At 44.4% G+C, this 15,317-nt stretch overlaps 1 protein-coding gene across 8 annotated transcripts in view; it reads right to left on the reverse strand.

Moving 5' to 3' along the window:
- The window catches only part of LOC137431270 (uncharacterized), a 917,646-nt gene that overhangs the window by 299,158 nt on the left and 603,171 nt on the right, over positions 1-15,317 (reverse strand). For 7 of the 8 annotated variants that reach the window (XM_078781781.1, XM_078781779.1, XM_078781782.1 and 4 more), the window contains one exon: positions 5,615-5,757. The exons of the other annotated variant lie outside the window; for it this stretch is intronic. In XM_078781781.1, the coding sequence (XP_078637907.1) occupies positions 5,615-5,757 (143 nt within the window). The remainder of the gene's footprint in view (positions 1-5,614; positions 5,758-15,317) is intronic. 8 annotated transcript variants of the gene reach the window in all.

Raw genomic sequence — 15,317 nt, forward strand, 5'->3', positions numbered from 1 at the left:
TATTCATTCTTGGCGCGAAAAAATGGCGCACATTTTGTCATTATGTGCGACTTTACGTCACTCCTACGGACGTGAAAACATTTGTTTTCGTTAAAAATATATTTAAAATAAATACAATAGTACATAAATTAACAATAAAAGAAGCTAAAAAACAATTTAAAATACAATAAAAAGCACATTGAAAATATATAAATATGTACGTACAGTATACTGTACGTACGCGCAACCGCGGGATCGGAAAGGGGCAATAGCGCCGCCACAAACTACACCATGGAATTGCAGCTGGCGCGGTTTTTTAAACCATTGATATTAAAATAAAACGTAGCCGATAACCACCAGGATTTTATGCTGATTCCGAATCTGTGTCTAAAACTTTTCTCCGATGTGTAGTTCTTGAGTTATAAGCGGACATCCATCCATCCATCCATCCATCCAGAGACAGACCGACCGACCGCACGCACGCACACACACACACACACACACACACACACACACACACACACACACACACACACACACACACACACACACACACACACACACACACACACACACACACTCCTTTATATATAGAGATATAGATGCGATTAAAATGCTGGCATTTTAGGTGTTTTACGAACCCGAATTGTGCAAGCATTTCATGTGCAGGCTCATGAAAGCAACATCTGAGGGCTGCCAAAAGGTCAACCCGGAAGACGATGTGTTCAAATACCCTCCGAACGAGGTGGAGCAAAAAGCCGAGAGGAGGAAGGATAGTTTTCTTTTTTTGCCTGTGAGATGGCGTCCCTTTGTCTCACTTCCTGAATGTAACAGAATCTGCAGAAGCTGCAAAAACTTCGCAAGAGACATGCTCCAATCAGTATTTAGATTTAAATGAATGGATTTTTGCATTTAGTTAAAATTTAAATTGGGAAATGCTTTGAGAGGATATCTTTCTAACCTTGTGCAACCATGATGAAGAAGATATAGGTTAATATTTGTGCTATAAGTGTTCCTCCCCTTGTTCGTGATATTTTTGTATGCAAATACTTATTCGTTTGATTTTTCAGCTGCTTGTCATTCTGATGTTTGACTTTAGGTACCTACAGATAATAAAAACAAGTTTGGTGAAATTAACGATAACAAAGAGTTGCAGTACTAGCAGTTTTGAGAGGACCACAATAATCTTTCCAATGATGTTTTGTGGATGTGAACTTGATGTGGGGACTCAATTTGGATTAATTCCTTTTCGGATTAGATTGCCTGTGGTCTGGATGGCAGCTTCTTGGGTAAGGGTGTGGTGGAGAGTCCCAGCCCACTTGTCGCACCTGCTTCTCGTGAACCTTGGGGTCAGTTCACACACACATTTGAGCACCCATTTGTCTTGAGGGGCCCGTGAAGGTAGACAGAAAAACTAATCCAGAGATTCAATTTGAATTGGAGTTCTCTGCATCAAGCAGAGGAATGTGGAGTTGGCTCAAATAAGTTTTCCTGAGAATCATGAGGAAATTAAAGATACCTGAAAAAAAAAGGAGCGAGATTGTTCTGAAGGAACAAAAGGGAAAATTTGTGGACGCTCAATAAATTACTCAGCTATGTTTCTTTTTCAAAAAGAGAATTTTGACTTTGTAAAATAATGCCGAGCCTTATAGACCATCCAATTGCCTGAAAAACAGTTTGTTGGGGAAAGCTGAGTGTGAGATCGGTTGCTCGTGAGTGCTCGTGAGAGATGAGAGATCAGTGTCTGCAGTGTCTCCAGATCAGTTCAAACATCTGCTTCTTACTTCGTTAAAATCCCTCAGCTCAACATGAGAGGAACCAACTGAAATGATGTCTTGCGCAACGAGTGGGCGAGTTATCACCGACTGAATTTTCCCTTCACCTCGTGTATATATTCTGACCTTTCCAAGGGCTGAACTAGAGGCGTCGTCATGTGATTGTATTATGTGTGTGTTAAACCCCCTCCGTGCACGTATTTATATATAGTTTCCTTTTAAAATTTTGTCAGCTCGATGGACGAATAAATTATACGTTGAACCTATTTGGAATGTTTAATTCTTCCACAGCTCACAAGAAAATGTTGCTTTGAAATATATTTTTTAATGGACTAAAAAATTTTTAAATGGACCTTTTTTTGTTCACGAATATATGCATAACAACAAAAGTAGGCTATATGTAAAAATAGAATTTCCATGGTCATGGACAGCTTAGAAACGTTTATTTACAACACATAAGACGCAGGTGACACAGTGCAAATACTAGCTTATACAGACTTAATTAACCCAGGGACAGAACAAACAAAACAAACTCACGTACACAAGAAGGGTGGAAAGGCAGGAGGTGGATGGCTGGAGGGAGAGGAAGGTCCAAGGGGGTCCTGCAGCACGATCGGCGCGTTTAGCAGCCGCCGTTCCTTCACGGCCTTGCTCAAAACCACCGTCCAGGCCCCAAGTGGCTGTTGGGTGGTGTTGCTGCTGTGGCCTCCGCTGCTTTCCCAGGACTTGTCTGACTGTCTGGTCCAACCCTCAACTCTTTCTTGGTCCACTCACTCCTCACCACCGACTCCTCACCGCAACCAACGCAACCACTGACCACCTTCACCACCGACTCTTCACCACCGACTGACCCAACGCAACCAACGCAACCAACTGACCTCCGACTCCACTGACTCCCTCAACGCTTCTTGCGCGCGCGCCTTTATAGCGCCTCCAGCGATCAAGCCGCCGGCCTTCAGGACACGCCCATCGGTGTGCTCACCTCGGCCCAGGTTGGTCATGCGACCCTCTGGCTCCGCCCTTGATGACGACGGGCGGGCACGCCCCTCTTCCCCGACCCGAGCCCTTGTTCAATGGTGGTTTTGGAGGGGAGGTAATTGGCAATCGAGGCTCGGCAATGACGAAAGGGGATGTGAAAGGAAATGGAGATTTTGGGGATGGGAATGAAAGGGGATCTATTCTCTTTCACTGGTGCAATGGAGTACTTCAATTAATGGGAGACACAGCCTTACTCTAAAACACAGAATAAGATATAACTATCGAACAGGGGTATTCTATTATTGGCTGACGTGTATGCTTGTGGACTAATTATGGGATGCCCTTTCACCTTTACACAGCTCCGGAGGCAGGGGGGCGCAGAATAAACAATAATAATAATAATAAAGCACACAATCAAAAAAATACAGTCCTCATATCCGCAACAGTATTTTGTGTGTGTTAAACCCCCTCCGTGCACGTATTTATATATAGTTTCCTTTTAAAATTCTGTCAGCTCGATGGACGAATAAATTATACGTTGAACCTATTTGGAATGTTTAATTCTTCCACAGCTCACAAGAAAATGTTGCTTTGAAATATATTTTTTAATGGACTAAAAAAAACTTTAAATGGACCTTTCATAGTTCACTAATATATGCATAACAACAAAAGTAGGCTATATGTAAAAATAGAATTTCCATGGTGATGGACAGCTTAGAGACTTTGAGTACTTCAAAATAATTTAATACTTACATTATTTGCCAACTGGTGTCTCCATCCGGGTCATACTATCCTCTTCAACTTAAGTATCAAACAAGCCCGGCTGTGACACCGTTAGACTTTCGATCTTGTTGAAGTGATTCTTCACCATTGAGAGATATGGCTAAAACAACATGTAACAGAATATCTCAAAGTTATGGATGGAATGTGACGAAACTTGGTGGACAGGTTGGGTGTGTAACATGGATGAATTGATTCGATTTTGGTGAAGATCTGGATCTGAACATGAGAATGAAAAAAAGATGACCAAGTAATTCTTCTTCATTGAAAGATGGGGATAAAAACGATAAATCAAATGATCATATTAAAATTTGCAATAGTGTCAGTCTGTCCGTCTGACAATGTTTGACCGCAATACATTTGGTCGTTACTTATCCAATCTCAACCAAACTTAGCAGGTGGACTACGGGTCACACAATGGAGGATGTAGCAAATTCATTTGCCATCCACCCCCCACACCCCACCGCTCCAAAGGGGTCTTCCCCACCAATGGGGTTGTGTGTTGAGGTGTATATCCGTGTTAGGATAGCTATCGTGGCGTTTTCCAACTGCTAATAACAAACGTAACAACAACACTAAATATAATAGCATAACATCAATGTTATTATAAAACAATATCAATGCGAATAATATCCCGTCTCCCCAAGGGTTTTTTCCTCCTTGAACAGGCACCATGTTAACGTGTATAAACAGCTTATCATGCCATTTTGGTGGGAGCACCTCCTACCAGAAGTAAAAAATATTATAAACCACAAACACATTTGATTACCTTTTGAAAGTCACTCCTGCTGTTTAACACTAAAATGAAAGGGGAAAAAACCCAGGGTATGTTTAGTTACAAAGCAAAACTGCTTGCCAAAACTGCTGTTCCTTATCAACGGTTTTGAATGGAATGCTTGCGAGAATGCTGAAACCATTTGGCAAGCTCTCTACAAGAAACGTGGTAAATAAACACACCCCTGATATTCTCGTGGCCCGATCCTAGATCTAATGTAATCTATATACCCAAAGAGGAATGGTCCTTCCGACCGCTCCCGTCGGGAACGTTTGTATGAGTATTTCAAAAGGCTGTGGAGGAATGACAAATCTTGGTGGATGAGTTTGTCAGGTGACAAGAGCAAGTCCATTCAATTTTGGTTCAGGTCCGGATCAAGATCCGAACAACAGTGGAACACAAAACATAAACTGTTCAACCTGATGGAGGAATGCGCTCTTCCGAGTGCTGTTCTTGTTAGTCATGTGTCATCCGAGCCACAACATGTACCACCAGGCCCCACAAAACAAGGTCACCAGAGTTGTTGTTGTTGTATAGCCCCGAACAGGTCTCTCGAACAAGCCTGCAGCACGGAGACAGCTGATCAATCTTGCAGGAGCGACCCAGAGATCCCCTAATCAGGGATGGTGTATCCCTGCTTTCATGAAGTCAGGGCTACGACAGAGTTAGAGAAAGGGAGGCCGAGAGGGAGAGGGGGATGGAGGGAGAGAGGAGGAGAGGGGAAGGGGGAGGGAGAGAGGAGGAGAGGGGAAGGGGGAGGGAGAGAGGAGGAGAGGGGAAGGGGGAGGGAGAGAGGAGGAGAGGGGAAGGGGGAGGGAGAGAGGAGGAGAGGGGAAGGGGGAGGGAGAGAAAGATGGAGAAAGACGGAGAAAGATGGAGAAAGACGGAGAAAGATGGAGAAAGACGGAGAAAGAGACAGAGACGGAGAAAGAGACAGAGACAGAGACAGAGAGAGAGAGAACGAGAGAGAGAGAGAGAGAGAGAGAGAGACAAGAAGGAGAGGGCTGGTCAACGGGGAACTATCGGCACTCTGACCGTGACCGTGCTGCCCTAACGAATCCGGGCAGTAGGGAAAAATGTGGAGAATTTGGCCCCCAACATTTGTTGGGGTGTACAACCACCACAAGGAGGCATCCTTGATAGTTGTGGTCACTAGAGTTGTTAATAATGGTGCAAAATCGCTCCTGCGAGAACAATCGGCTGTCTCCTTGCACGGGCTTGTTTGAGAGAACTGTCCGGGGGTATACAACAACAACAACAACAACAACAACAACAACAATTACTTTTGAAAATGTTTTCGAGCATATACATGAACACAGAAACATACCAGGAAGGTGAGACGGTGGTTGAATCCAGCGACGTGGGCCAACACAGTAATGGCATGCAGAGTACCTCTGGTGTTGCATAGTGAACAGGAATAAAGAACCACTGTGCCCGATGTTGGCAAATGCTCCTCTATATGATACAAGCCTGCAGATTGAAAAAATAATAATAATAATAAATTGAATATATGATACAAGTCTGTATAAGGTTTTCAAATTAAGAACGTATGGAGTTTGTGAAGTAAAATAAACACAGAAAAATAGATAACTTACACACAGTAGTCAAACTTGGATTTTGGACTTCTGACAATACATAACGGCAGATGTAAACTAGAACGGCACTCGATAGAGCGCAAACCTCCACCAGACTGAACAATGCACGTTTTGCATCCCACTGATGGGGTGGATCTGGATCCAGACCTGAACCAAAATCAAATTGGCTTGTTCTTGTCACCTACCCAACTCATTCACCTAGTTTTGTCATAATCCGTCCAAATTCTTTGAAATATATGGTATATATAGTTTTTGGCCCCACACTCAATGGTGAAGTCACTTCAGATTTTTTTGAAATCTCGTATCCAGTTCCTCACCAAAATCGAATCAAATCGTCCTTGTCACACACAACCTGTCGACCAAGTTTAGTCCGAATCTATCCACAACTTTTTGAGATAATGTTTTTGTATCGGTTTAGCCCTATTACTCAATGGTGAAGAATCACTTTTAAAAATTCTCTGATCCAGATCCGGATTTGGATATTCATCAAAATTGAATCATGTCTTCCTTGTCGCACAACCAACCACCTGTCCAGCAAGTTTTCTCCGAATCTGTCCACAACTTTTCGAGATGTTGACCTTTTGGCCAATGCTTACCTAAAAAATAATTGGTGGTTGAATTCAGTGGCTTGATATGCAAATCCTCTTCAAATTTCAAGTCAATGGGATGACAATTGACAATCTATCTATAATTCCAGTAATCTCTCTGTGTGTATGTGTGTGTGTCTCTGTGTGTGTGTGTGTGTGTTTGTCTGTGACCGCTGTTTCTCGACAACCACGGGTCCGATATACTTGAAACTTGCCAGGTATATTGCTGGGGACCCGAGGATGTGCCTTTTCAAGGTTTGAAATTAATCGGACAAGTGGTTCCCAAGGTATGGTCACCGTACTCGCAAGCCGTTCGCTTTGGCTTTGTCGAATGGACCAAACCATTTCATGTAAATAGAGGGGGGGGGGGGGGGGGTTCTACCGTACTCGCAAGCCGTTCGCTTTGGCTTTGCGAATGGACCAAACCATTTCATGTAAATAGAGGGGGGGGGGGGGGGTTCTGTGGTCGTTACCTGCCACGTGGTTTCAAAGTTTTTTTTTGTTGTTGTTGTTTGCACGCATGTTTTTTTGCACCCACGTACGGGCACGCCCTAGTTTTATAAATTTGGCTTATGCTGTCCTTTTTTGGCCTCTTGCGATCTCAAAAAAAATTGGACCGCATGTCCTGAAGCTCACCTGGATCAGGAGCAACAATCACTCAAACCCCACAGAACCCCTGAGACGCTGATATTTATAATGCCGTGAACAAACTTTGGTACATCATGGGCAATGAAGGTGGCAAACAAGTTTCATTTAAATTTTGTGTGTAGTTTCGGAGAGGAGAGCAAATAACTATTTTGGGGTTCAAAACACCCCCGTAGTTCACCTTAATGAGCGCCAGACTTTGATGTGGGCAATGTCCGTAATTAGGCATCAGATATGAAGCTTGTGGTCAAGTTTCCTCAAAATCGTGTTTGTAGTTTCAGAGAAGAGAGCACATACTAATTTTGGGGGGGGGGGGGCGAGAGGGGGGGGGTCAAGCACCCCCACACCCCCTCTTCTCCAACCCATAAACCACAGCCTTCATCAGGCATTAAAGATGAATCTTGTGGCGAAGTTTCATCAAAATTACGTGTGTGGCTTCGGAGAAGAGAAAAAATACCTATTTTGGAGGGGTAAAGCCAAGTCCAAAATCCAAGTCTTCCCCCCCCCCCCCCCCACCCCCCATAGACCCCACCTCCCCCAATGACCGCAGATTTTGCTGTTGTCGATAAACATTCATTATGCATCAGATATGCAGCTTGTGGCCAGGTTTCATCAAAATCGTGTGTCCAGGTTTCATCAAAATCGTGGGTGTAGTCTTGGGAAGAGAGTAAATACCTATTTTGGTATATTTTGTAAAATACGATAGAATATTTTGTGTTACTTTTGTGGGGGTAGGGATACTTTAGTCCAGGTAGATTTGTATAGGTAGGTGCTCCGAATGTCGTGTAGAAACCTTGATGTAATAAGTACTTGTGTAGACCATGTGTTCGGATTAAGCTTGTATATTTGTCCCCATTGCAAGGGGGCGGGGCATGTTAACTAGCTCAGGGAATAAGGGTAAATTATCCGTTGTATGTCGTTCCCTCTGTGATTACCCCTTTGTCTCTTATGGCACCGCATTAGACACTAGTTTAAATCACGCATTTCATGGAACCATTAAAAATAAAACTAACCGGAAACCCAGATGACGCACTTGGGCTGATTACCCCGACTGGAACAGACACAAAGGACGAAAGATCCGCAAAGACACACCCCATGGAGCCATGATTGGCCAGGGCTCTTGAGTGACAGGGAAGGATGAGTAAGATGGGACTGGCTGATTGGTGAAGAGGACGGATGATGTTCGAGCAGCGTGGACAAAATACTAGTGCGGCAGACATTTTCTCTCTTGGGTCCGGACTTTGGTGGAGACGGTTGTGCGCCAACGATTCTGCCCCTTTCTTCCAGTTCTGGACCTCGGTGCAGGCGACAGTGTGCCGAGACCTTGCTGGGGATTGTGAGGAGGCCGAGTTGCGAACCAAGAGCTGGGAACGAGGAGCTGCACGACGACTCCTGTTCGCTTCGCGCTCGACAAGACCAGCAGTGAGAGGACGCTCGGTGAGGCCGAGCAGTGCGCGAACAAGCGGACTGCAGCCTTCTTCCTGCCAATAACGGAGCCAGGTCCGGACTGCGCACTCGGGGCCGACGATTCTTGACAAAACCCCCCACCAGTACTCAGAGCTCAGTGCACGAAATAACCGCAAACAGTCATTTTATATATCATTATCTTTCACTATGTCCGTGGTTGGGTCTGTTGCGGGAGCACTCCATAAAGGAAATTTAGTTTCACCGTGTTTTATTTTGTACAGGCATTTCTTTGAATAAACTTATTTTTGTACATTTTAAATCCGTTTTATGGTTGATTTATTTTCCGCAGGTTTGGGGACTGCTGGTGGGATCCGTTCCAGTAAGTGCTCTTCAGCATCCTCAGCATCCTCATCCTCCTTCCCCCTCCCCTTTCCCCCCCGGTAGTGCAAATTTTGATTTGGCCAAAGAGCCAAACCGTTCAATCCTGGTTTCATCAGTCCACAGAATCTTGTTTCTCACAGTCTGAGAGTCCTTTCGGTGCTTTTTTGTAAACTCCAAGTGGGCTTTCATGTGTCTTTCACTGAGGAGAGGCTTCCGTCTGGCCACTCTGCCATAAAGCCCAGATCGGTGGAGTGTTGGAGTGATGGTTGTCCTTCTGGAAGTTTCTCCCATCTCCACACAGGATCTCTGGAGCTCAGCCAGAGTGACCATCAGGTTCCTGGTCACCTCTCTTACCAAGGCCCTTCTCCCCCGAATGCTCAGTTTGGCCGGGCGGCCAGCTTGAGGATGAGTCCTGGTTGTTCCAAACTTCTTCCATTTAAGAATTATGGAGGCCACTGTGCTCTTTTTTTTTTTCTTTTTCTTTTTTGTGCTCTTGGGAACCTTCAATGCAGCAGAATTTTTTGGTAGGCTTCCCCAGATCTGTGCCTCGACACAATCCTGTCTCTGAGCTCCACAGGCAGTTCCTTCGACCTCAGGGCTTGGTTTTTGCTCTGATATGCATTGTCAGCTGTGAGACCTTATATAGACAGGTGTGTGTCTTCCCAAATCATGTCCAATCAATTGAATTTACCACAGATGGACACCAATCAAGGTGTAGAAACATCTCAAAGATGATCAAGAGAAATGGGAGGCACCTGAGCTAAATTTCAAGTGTCATAGCAAAGGGTCTGAATACTTATGTCAATGTGATATTTCAGTTTTTTCTTTTTAATAAATTTGCAAAACTTTCTAAAATCCTGTTTTCTCTTTGTCATTATGGGATATTGAGTGCAGATTGATGAGGGAAAAAATGAATTTAAACGATTTCAACATAAGGCTGCAACATAACAAAATGTGAAAAAAGTGAAAGGGTCTGTATACTTTCTGAATGCACTGTACATGGAGAAAAGGAAGAAGTTGTTTCTTGGGTTTGTTTGTTTGGAGAAAGCATTCGTTAGGGTTCCACGCGAAGTAGTGACATGGGCATTGAGGAAGTTAGGAGTGGAGGAATGGTTGATCAGAGTAGTGATGACAATGTACGAGAGAGTGCGCACAGCTGTAAGGACGAAGGACTTCCTCATATGTGGCGATTTCAATTGTCACCATGCCAGTTCGCTGGGTGTGGGTACCTCTCTCACCAGCCATGGCATGGCTCCTCAGCAAAGGACTTCTGCGACTCACTGGGACTGACACAATCTGTCAATTTCCCGACCCGGATCTCAGTGAAAGGAGCATCTTCTCTTCTAGACATGGTTGTGACTAACGTAACTTCCCTGCAAATGTCTGCTGCTCTTCTTCTGCTCGAATCGGCTCATCTGATCATGTGCTTGTTAAAGTGGACATCTCTCTGACCATTCTCAGAGAGCCTCCTCAGCGTCGACAAGTCTGGCATTTCACTCAGGCCAACTGGCACGGTCTTCAAGCAGCCATACATCATCTGGACTGGTCTCCCATCTCTACCACCTGTGAAATCAACTCATCCTGGGAATTCTTCCAAAGTAAATTACTCTCTCTCATGCACAGATTTATCCCATCTCGTCTTCAGTTGTCATACACTTCCTCCCGTCCATGGTACACGGAATCTTGTGGTGATGCTGTTGCCCAGAAACATCTTGCCTTCGCCTCCTGGAAAGCAAATCCCATGGAAGGAAATCTCATTTCCTTTCACAAAGACCGAAACAAGTGTGTGTCTACTAGTGCTGTTCGCTAGATTCAAATCCCGTCTCGGAACCGTCTCGATAAATTTTCAATTTTCATAACGGGATCTCGGCTCGGCTCGGTTCCTGACAAAGTAATACATAAAAAAAATAAAAATAATAATAATAATAATAAGGCTTCAGAAATAATGGAATTTCATTACAATATATAAACAACAATGAAAAAAATTCATTTCTGATGTTGAGTACTTAAATTCCGACGCTATGACGGAATGACGCTATGAAAAAAAAAAATCGCTCGCTTTGCCAAGGGGCTCGCCCCCCCCCCCCCCCGTCCCCCCTCCCCTCCCCCGCCCGGCAATGCCGGGTACTTCTGCTTGTAAATTATAAAGCAGGCAGTGTAGTGATCACCACCCCCCCCCGCCCCCCCTCCTTATTTTGACTCTGTGACTAAAGTAAACGTAATCAATTTATCAGGCCTAAAGTGGAGATAAGATAACCAAAATACTTTCACATTCAAACCGTCAAACCAAACCCCCCCCCCCACCCCCCCCCCCCCGCCAGGCCCGAGTCCTTATCTTTTCACAATTGTTATCGCCATGCTGTCTTATCATATTCGTTATCTTAAACGCCAAGATAGAAACAAATTAACTAAAAAAGCCATTGAAAAGTTTGAATGTGAACTCATTCTGGAATCTTGAAGTTAATTCGTACAAAACGAACATTAAACTCATTTTTTCAGTCTAACACGATGGATAATGACAACATAAAGCAGAGCGAAAAGCGATGTCAGGAAATATAGTGTACTTTATATATTACGTTTTAGCGGTTGCCGAAGACGATAAGAAGAGGCCATTTCGTTAGGTACAAAAGGTTGTTTATTGTACAGGTATCTCCAGCATCTGCTAGCGAACGGAAGTCGTAACGGCTTATATAAAACCAAGAACCCTCTTCGGAGGGCGTGGCTCCAACAGCAGCGCGTGCATCATGACGACACAACCAAACGTCCGTGTGCATGGGTTCGACCAAACATTCGTAATGGTAACCGTCACATGCGGATAAGTTAACCGCGACAAGTGAATAAGTTAACCGCGACATGTGAATAAGTTAACCTCTACAACGTGTACAATCCGAAATGCATTATAGGCTTATAAATATGACTTAAGAAGTGCATTGTTTGTTGACAAGGGGAAAATCCTGGAACAGAGAGTTCACTTTATCTATCATCGTTTGTGTCAGTTCAGCTGCACTTGCGAAAAATGATGCTTGTGCAGAAGCAGAGTAATGAAAGCAAGGCTCAATAAATGCCTCTATTATGGAAAATATCTGCAAGAAGTTGGAATTTTAACCTGGATTTTTTTTACCGAGAAATTGCGTCAGTCAATTTATCTCGGGACCGTCCCGAGACCGTCTCGAAAGCCGAAACCGCCGGGGTTTCGTCCCGGTCTCGGATCGGTTGACAGCCCTAGTGTCTACCCTCAGGAGAGCCAGGAAACAATATCTCTCCATTCTCAAGACCGAACTCTCAAATATGTCTCCCGCTTCCAAATCCTGGTGGCTTCTGGTCAAATCTGTTTGTGGTGTTTGTTCCCCCCTCCAACCCCTCCCTTACCTCAAATGGCTACACATCTGACTCCGCACATGAAAAAGCTGAATGCCTCAACTCTGTGTTTGCCTCTAAATCTTGTGTCCCAAACCCATCCCTCTCTGTACCCACCGTACACAGTCATACCCAGCTGCACCTTGACTCTGTGTCCTTTCCTCCTGACAAGGTGGAAAAGTTTCTGTCAACCCTCGACTCTGATTCTGCAACTGGACCTGACGGCATCAGCCCACGGGTCCTAAAATCCTGTTCTGCCGCTCTTTCACTCCCTCTCTCTGTTCTCTTCACCCTCTCTTTTGTTCAAGGTCATCTGCCATCAGCTTGGAAATCAGCCAACATCACCTCTTTACACAAAAAATGTGCAAAAACAGATCCTTGCAACGACCAATCAGCCTTGTCCCAATTATCAGCATAGTCATGGAATCCATCATTGCTTTGGATATGAAATCCTTCCTCTTCTCCAATGGCTTGATCTCTGATCATCAATTTGGTTTCAGACCAGGTCACTCTACTCTGGACATGCTGCTACTGCTGTCTCAACAATGGATGAAGGTCCTCAATGCCAAAAAGGAAATTAGAGGTGTCTCCCTTGACATATCACATGAATGATCCCGGTGTGTACCCCGGTTTAGAATAGGTACACCGTACCCTGCGTATCGTAAGAGGCGACTAAGGGTTGGCGTCAGGAAGGGCATCCGGCCATAAAAACATTGCCTCAAAACAGGGAACCATGATTGTCATGGGGCCTGCAAGGCCAACCCCCGCTCTAGTGGGGAAAATGGCCTTAAAACGATCATTCATATTTTTTTTTCCCTTGACATATCACATGCCTTCGATACGGTCTATACCCCGCTCTGCTCACGAAACTCTCCTCTTTTGGTATCCATGGAAATCTCCACGCATGGCTGGGGGACTTCCACTCGAGTCGTAGTCAACGTGTGGCCCTGAATGGGTTTCTCTCATCTCCCCTTCCTGTTCAGGCTGGAGTTCCCCAAGGCAGTGTTCTGGGCCCTGTGCATTTTCTGGTCTTCATCAATCTCTCTGACTCTCTTGAAAATCCTCTCTATCTCTTTGCTGATGACTCCACACTCTGCCGCTCCATTCCTCATCCCTCAGATCGTCAGTTTGCAGCCTCCTCACTGTCTGCAGTCCTGGACAAAATCACAGACTGGTCAAACAAGTGGAACATGTCCTTTCAATCCTGACAAGCGGGCTAACCCCCGCTCTAGCAGGGAAAATGGCCTTAAAATGCCTGTTGTTTGTTGTTGTAGTCAAGGTCACGCAAAATGTGAATGAAAATTAGAAAGTAGACCTTGACACGAATGCAGAGAGGGAAAGAGAGAAAGAGGGAAAGAGAGAGAGAGAGGGAAAGAGAGAGAGAGAGAGGGAAAGAGAGAGAGAGGGAAAGAGAGAGAGAGAGGGAAAGAGAGAGAGAGAGGGAAAGAGAGAGAGAGGGAAAGAGAGAGAGAGAGGGAAAGAGAGAGAGAGAGGGAAAGAGAGAGAGAGAGGGAAAGAGAGAGAGAGAGGGAAAGAGAGAGAGAGAGGGAAAGAGAGAGAGAGAGGGAAAGAGAGAGAGAGAGAGGGAAAGAGAGAGAGAGAGGGAAAGAGAGAGAGAGAGGGAAAGAGAGAGAGAGAGGGAAACAGAGAGAGAGAGGGAAAGAGAGAGAGAGAGGGAAAGAGAGAGAGAGAGGGAAAGAGAGAGAGAGAGAGGGAAAGAGAGAGAGAGAGAGGGAAAGAGAGAGAGAGAGGGAAAGAGAGAGAGAGAGAGGGAAAGAGAGAGAGAGAGGGAAAGAGAGAGAGAGAGAGAGGGAAAGAGAGAGAGAGAGGGAAAGAGAGAGCGAGAGGGAAAGAGAGAGCGAGAGGGAAAGAGAGAGAGAGAGGGAAAGAGAGAGAGAGAGGGAAAGAGGGAGACTTGACTTTTACATCCTTTTATTACAAAAATATCAAAAAGTATATTTTGTAAAACGTATAAATACAACCATTTCACAAAGCATTTCACAAATCAGAGGTAAAAAAACAAGCAAAACCATTTAAAAGGGAACATTTACATGAAGACCATTAGTACATCAAGAAAGGGAACAGGAAAAAAATAATAAAGTGTTTTGCTCCTCACAAAGAAATCATATCGTGCTTGAGGAGTGATCAATCTGTGATCAGCACACCATTTTGCACAGAGCAAAGTGCATTATTCAATGCCCATATACTTTTGAAGATCAATACTTTATCCATATATGTATAGAAACCAAATTCTGTTTTAATCCGGGCAAAAACAAGTCCTTTAAAACAGGCCGGGAGGTTATCTGTACATCTTGTAGGATTTTCAATTTGCATTTTCCTCGTGCGATATATTGCTTTCTTTGCCATGGCAACGAGAAAGTTCGCTAGGGCCACTTCTATTTGGTGTGTGTTTGAGGCAAAGCAAAAAATGAAAGAATTCAAAGTAAAGTTTAAAGAAAGCTTCATGCACATTTCATGCAGCAAACCAAATAAAGGAATCAAGCGTGCACATTCAACATAAGCATGTGACACGGTCTCAAGAGCACCACAGAAGGGACAATGCTCAGATATTTCCGAAGAAAAAACATGCAAGAGCTTATTGGTGGGTAATACCCAATGTGCCAACCTCCACGACAGGTCGGCAGTTTTCTTTGGAATAAGTATGTGATAATAGGCTTTCCAGTTAGGTTGGAAGGGGTATTCTGTAGGCAAGCAATTGTGCCACTTCCTTGACTGCCAAGTTCCTAAGGAGGGCCGGATTGCTTTGACACAGGCCTGGTATATTGCACGATTTTCCAGACCTGCAGATCCAAAACGTATTTTTGGTAAATATTTTATTATTGTGCCACAATTCATTACATTGGGGGTGACTTCTAAATTTGGGAAACAGAGGCTTGGCTCACAAACAATTAGGCCATCACCAGTGCGAGGAGATTGCTCCCAGTGCACCTTAACTTTGCGATATACGCTAAGTATTTCGCATAGCACAGCAGATATTATGCGGTTTGACCGCATGCCAACTTTATTTGCAAGTGCTGCAGCACTTAACCATGTCCTT

This window comes from Myxine glutinosa, chromosome 7 (assembly GCF_964187855.1).
Source record: "Myxine glutinosa chromosome 7, kmMyxGlut1.1, whole genome shotgun sequence".
NCBI classification, from domain to species: Eukaryota; Metazoa; Chordata; class Myxini; order Myxiniformes; family Myxinidae; genus Myxine; species Myxine glutinosa.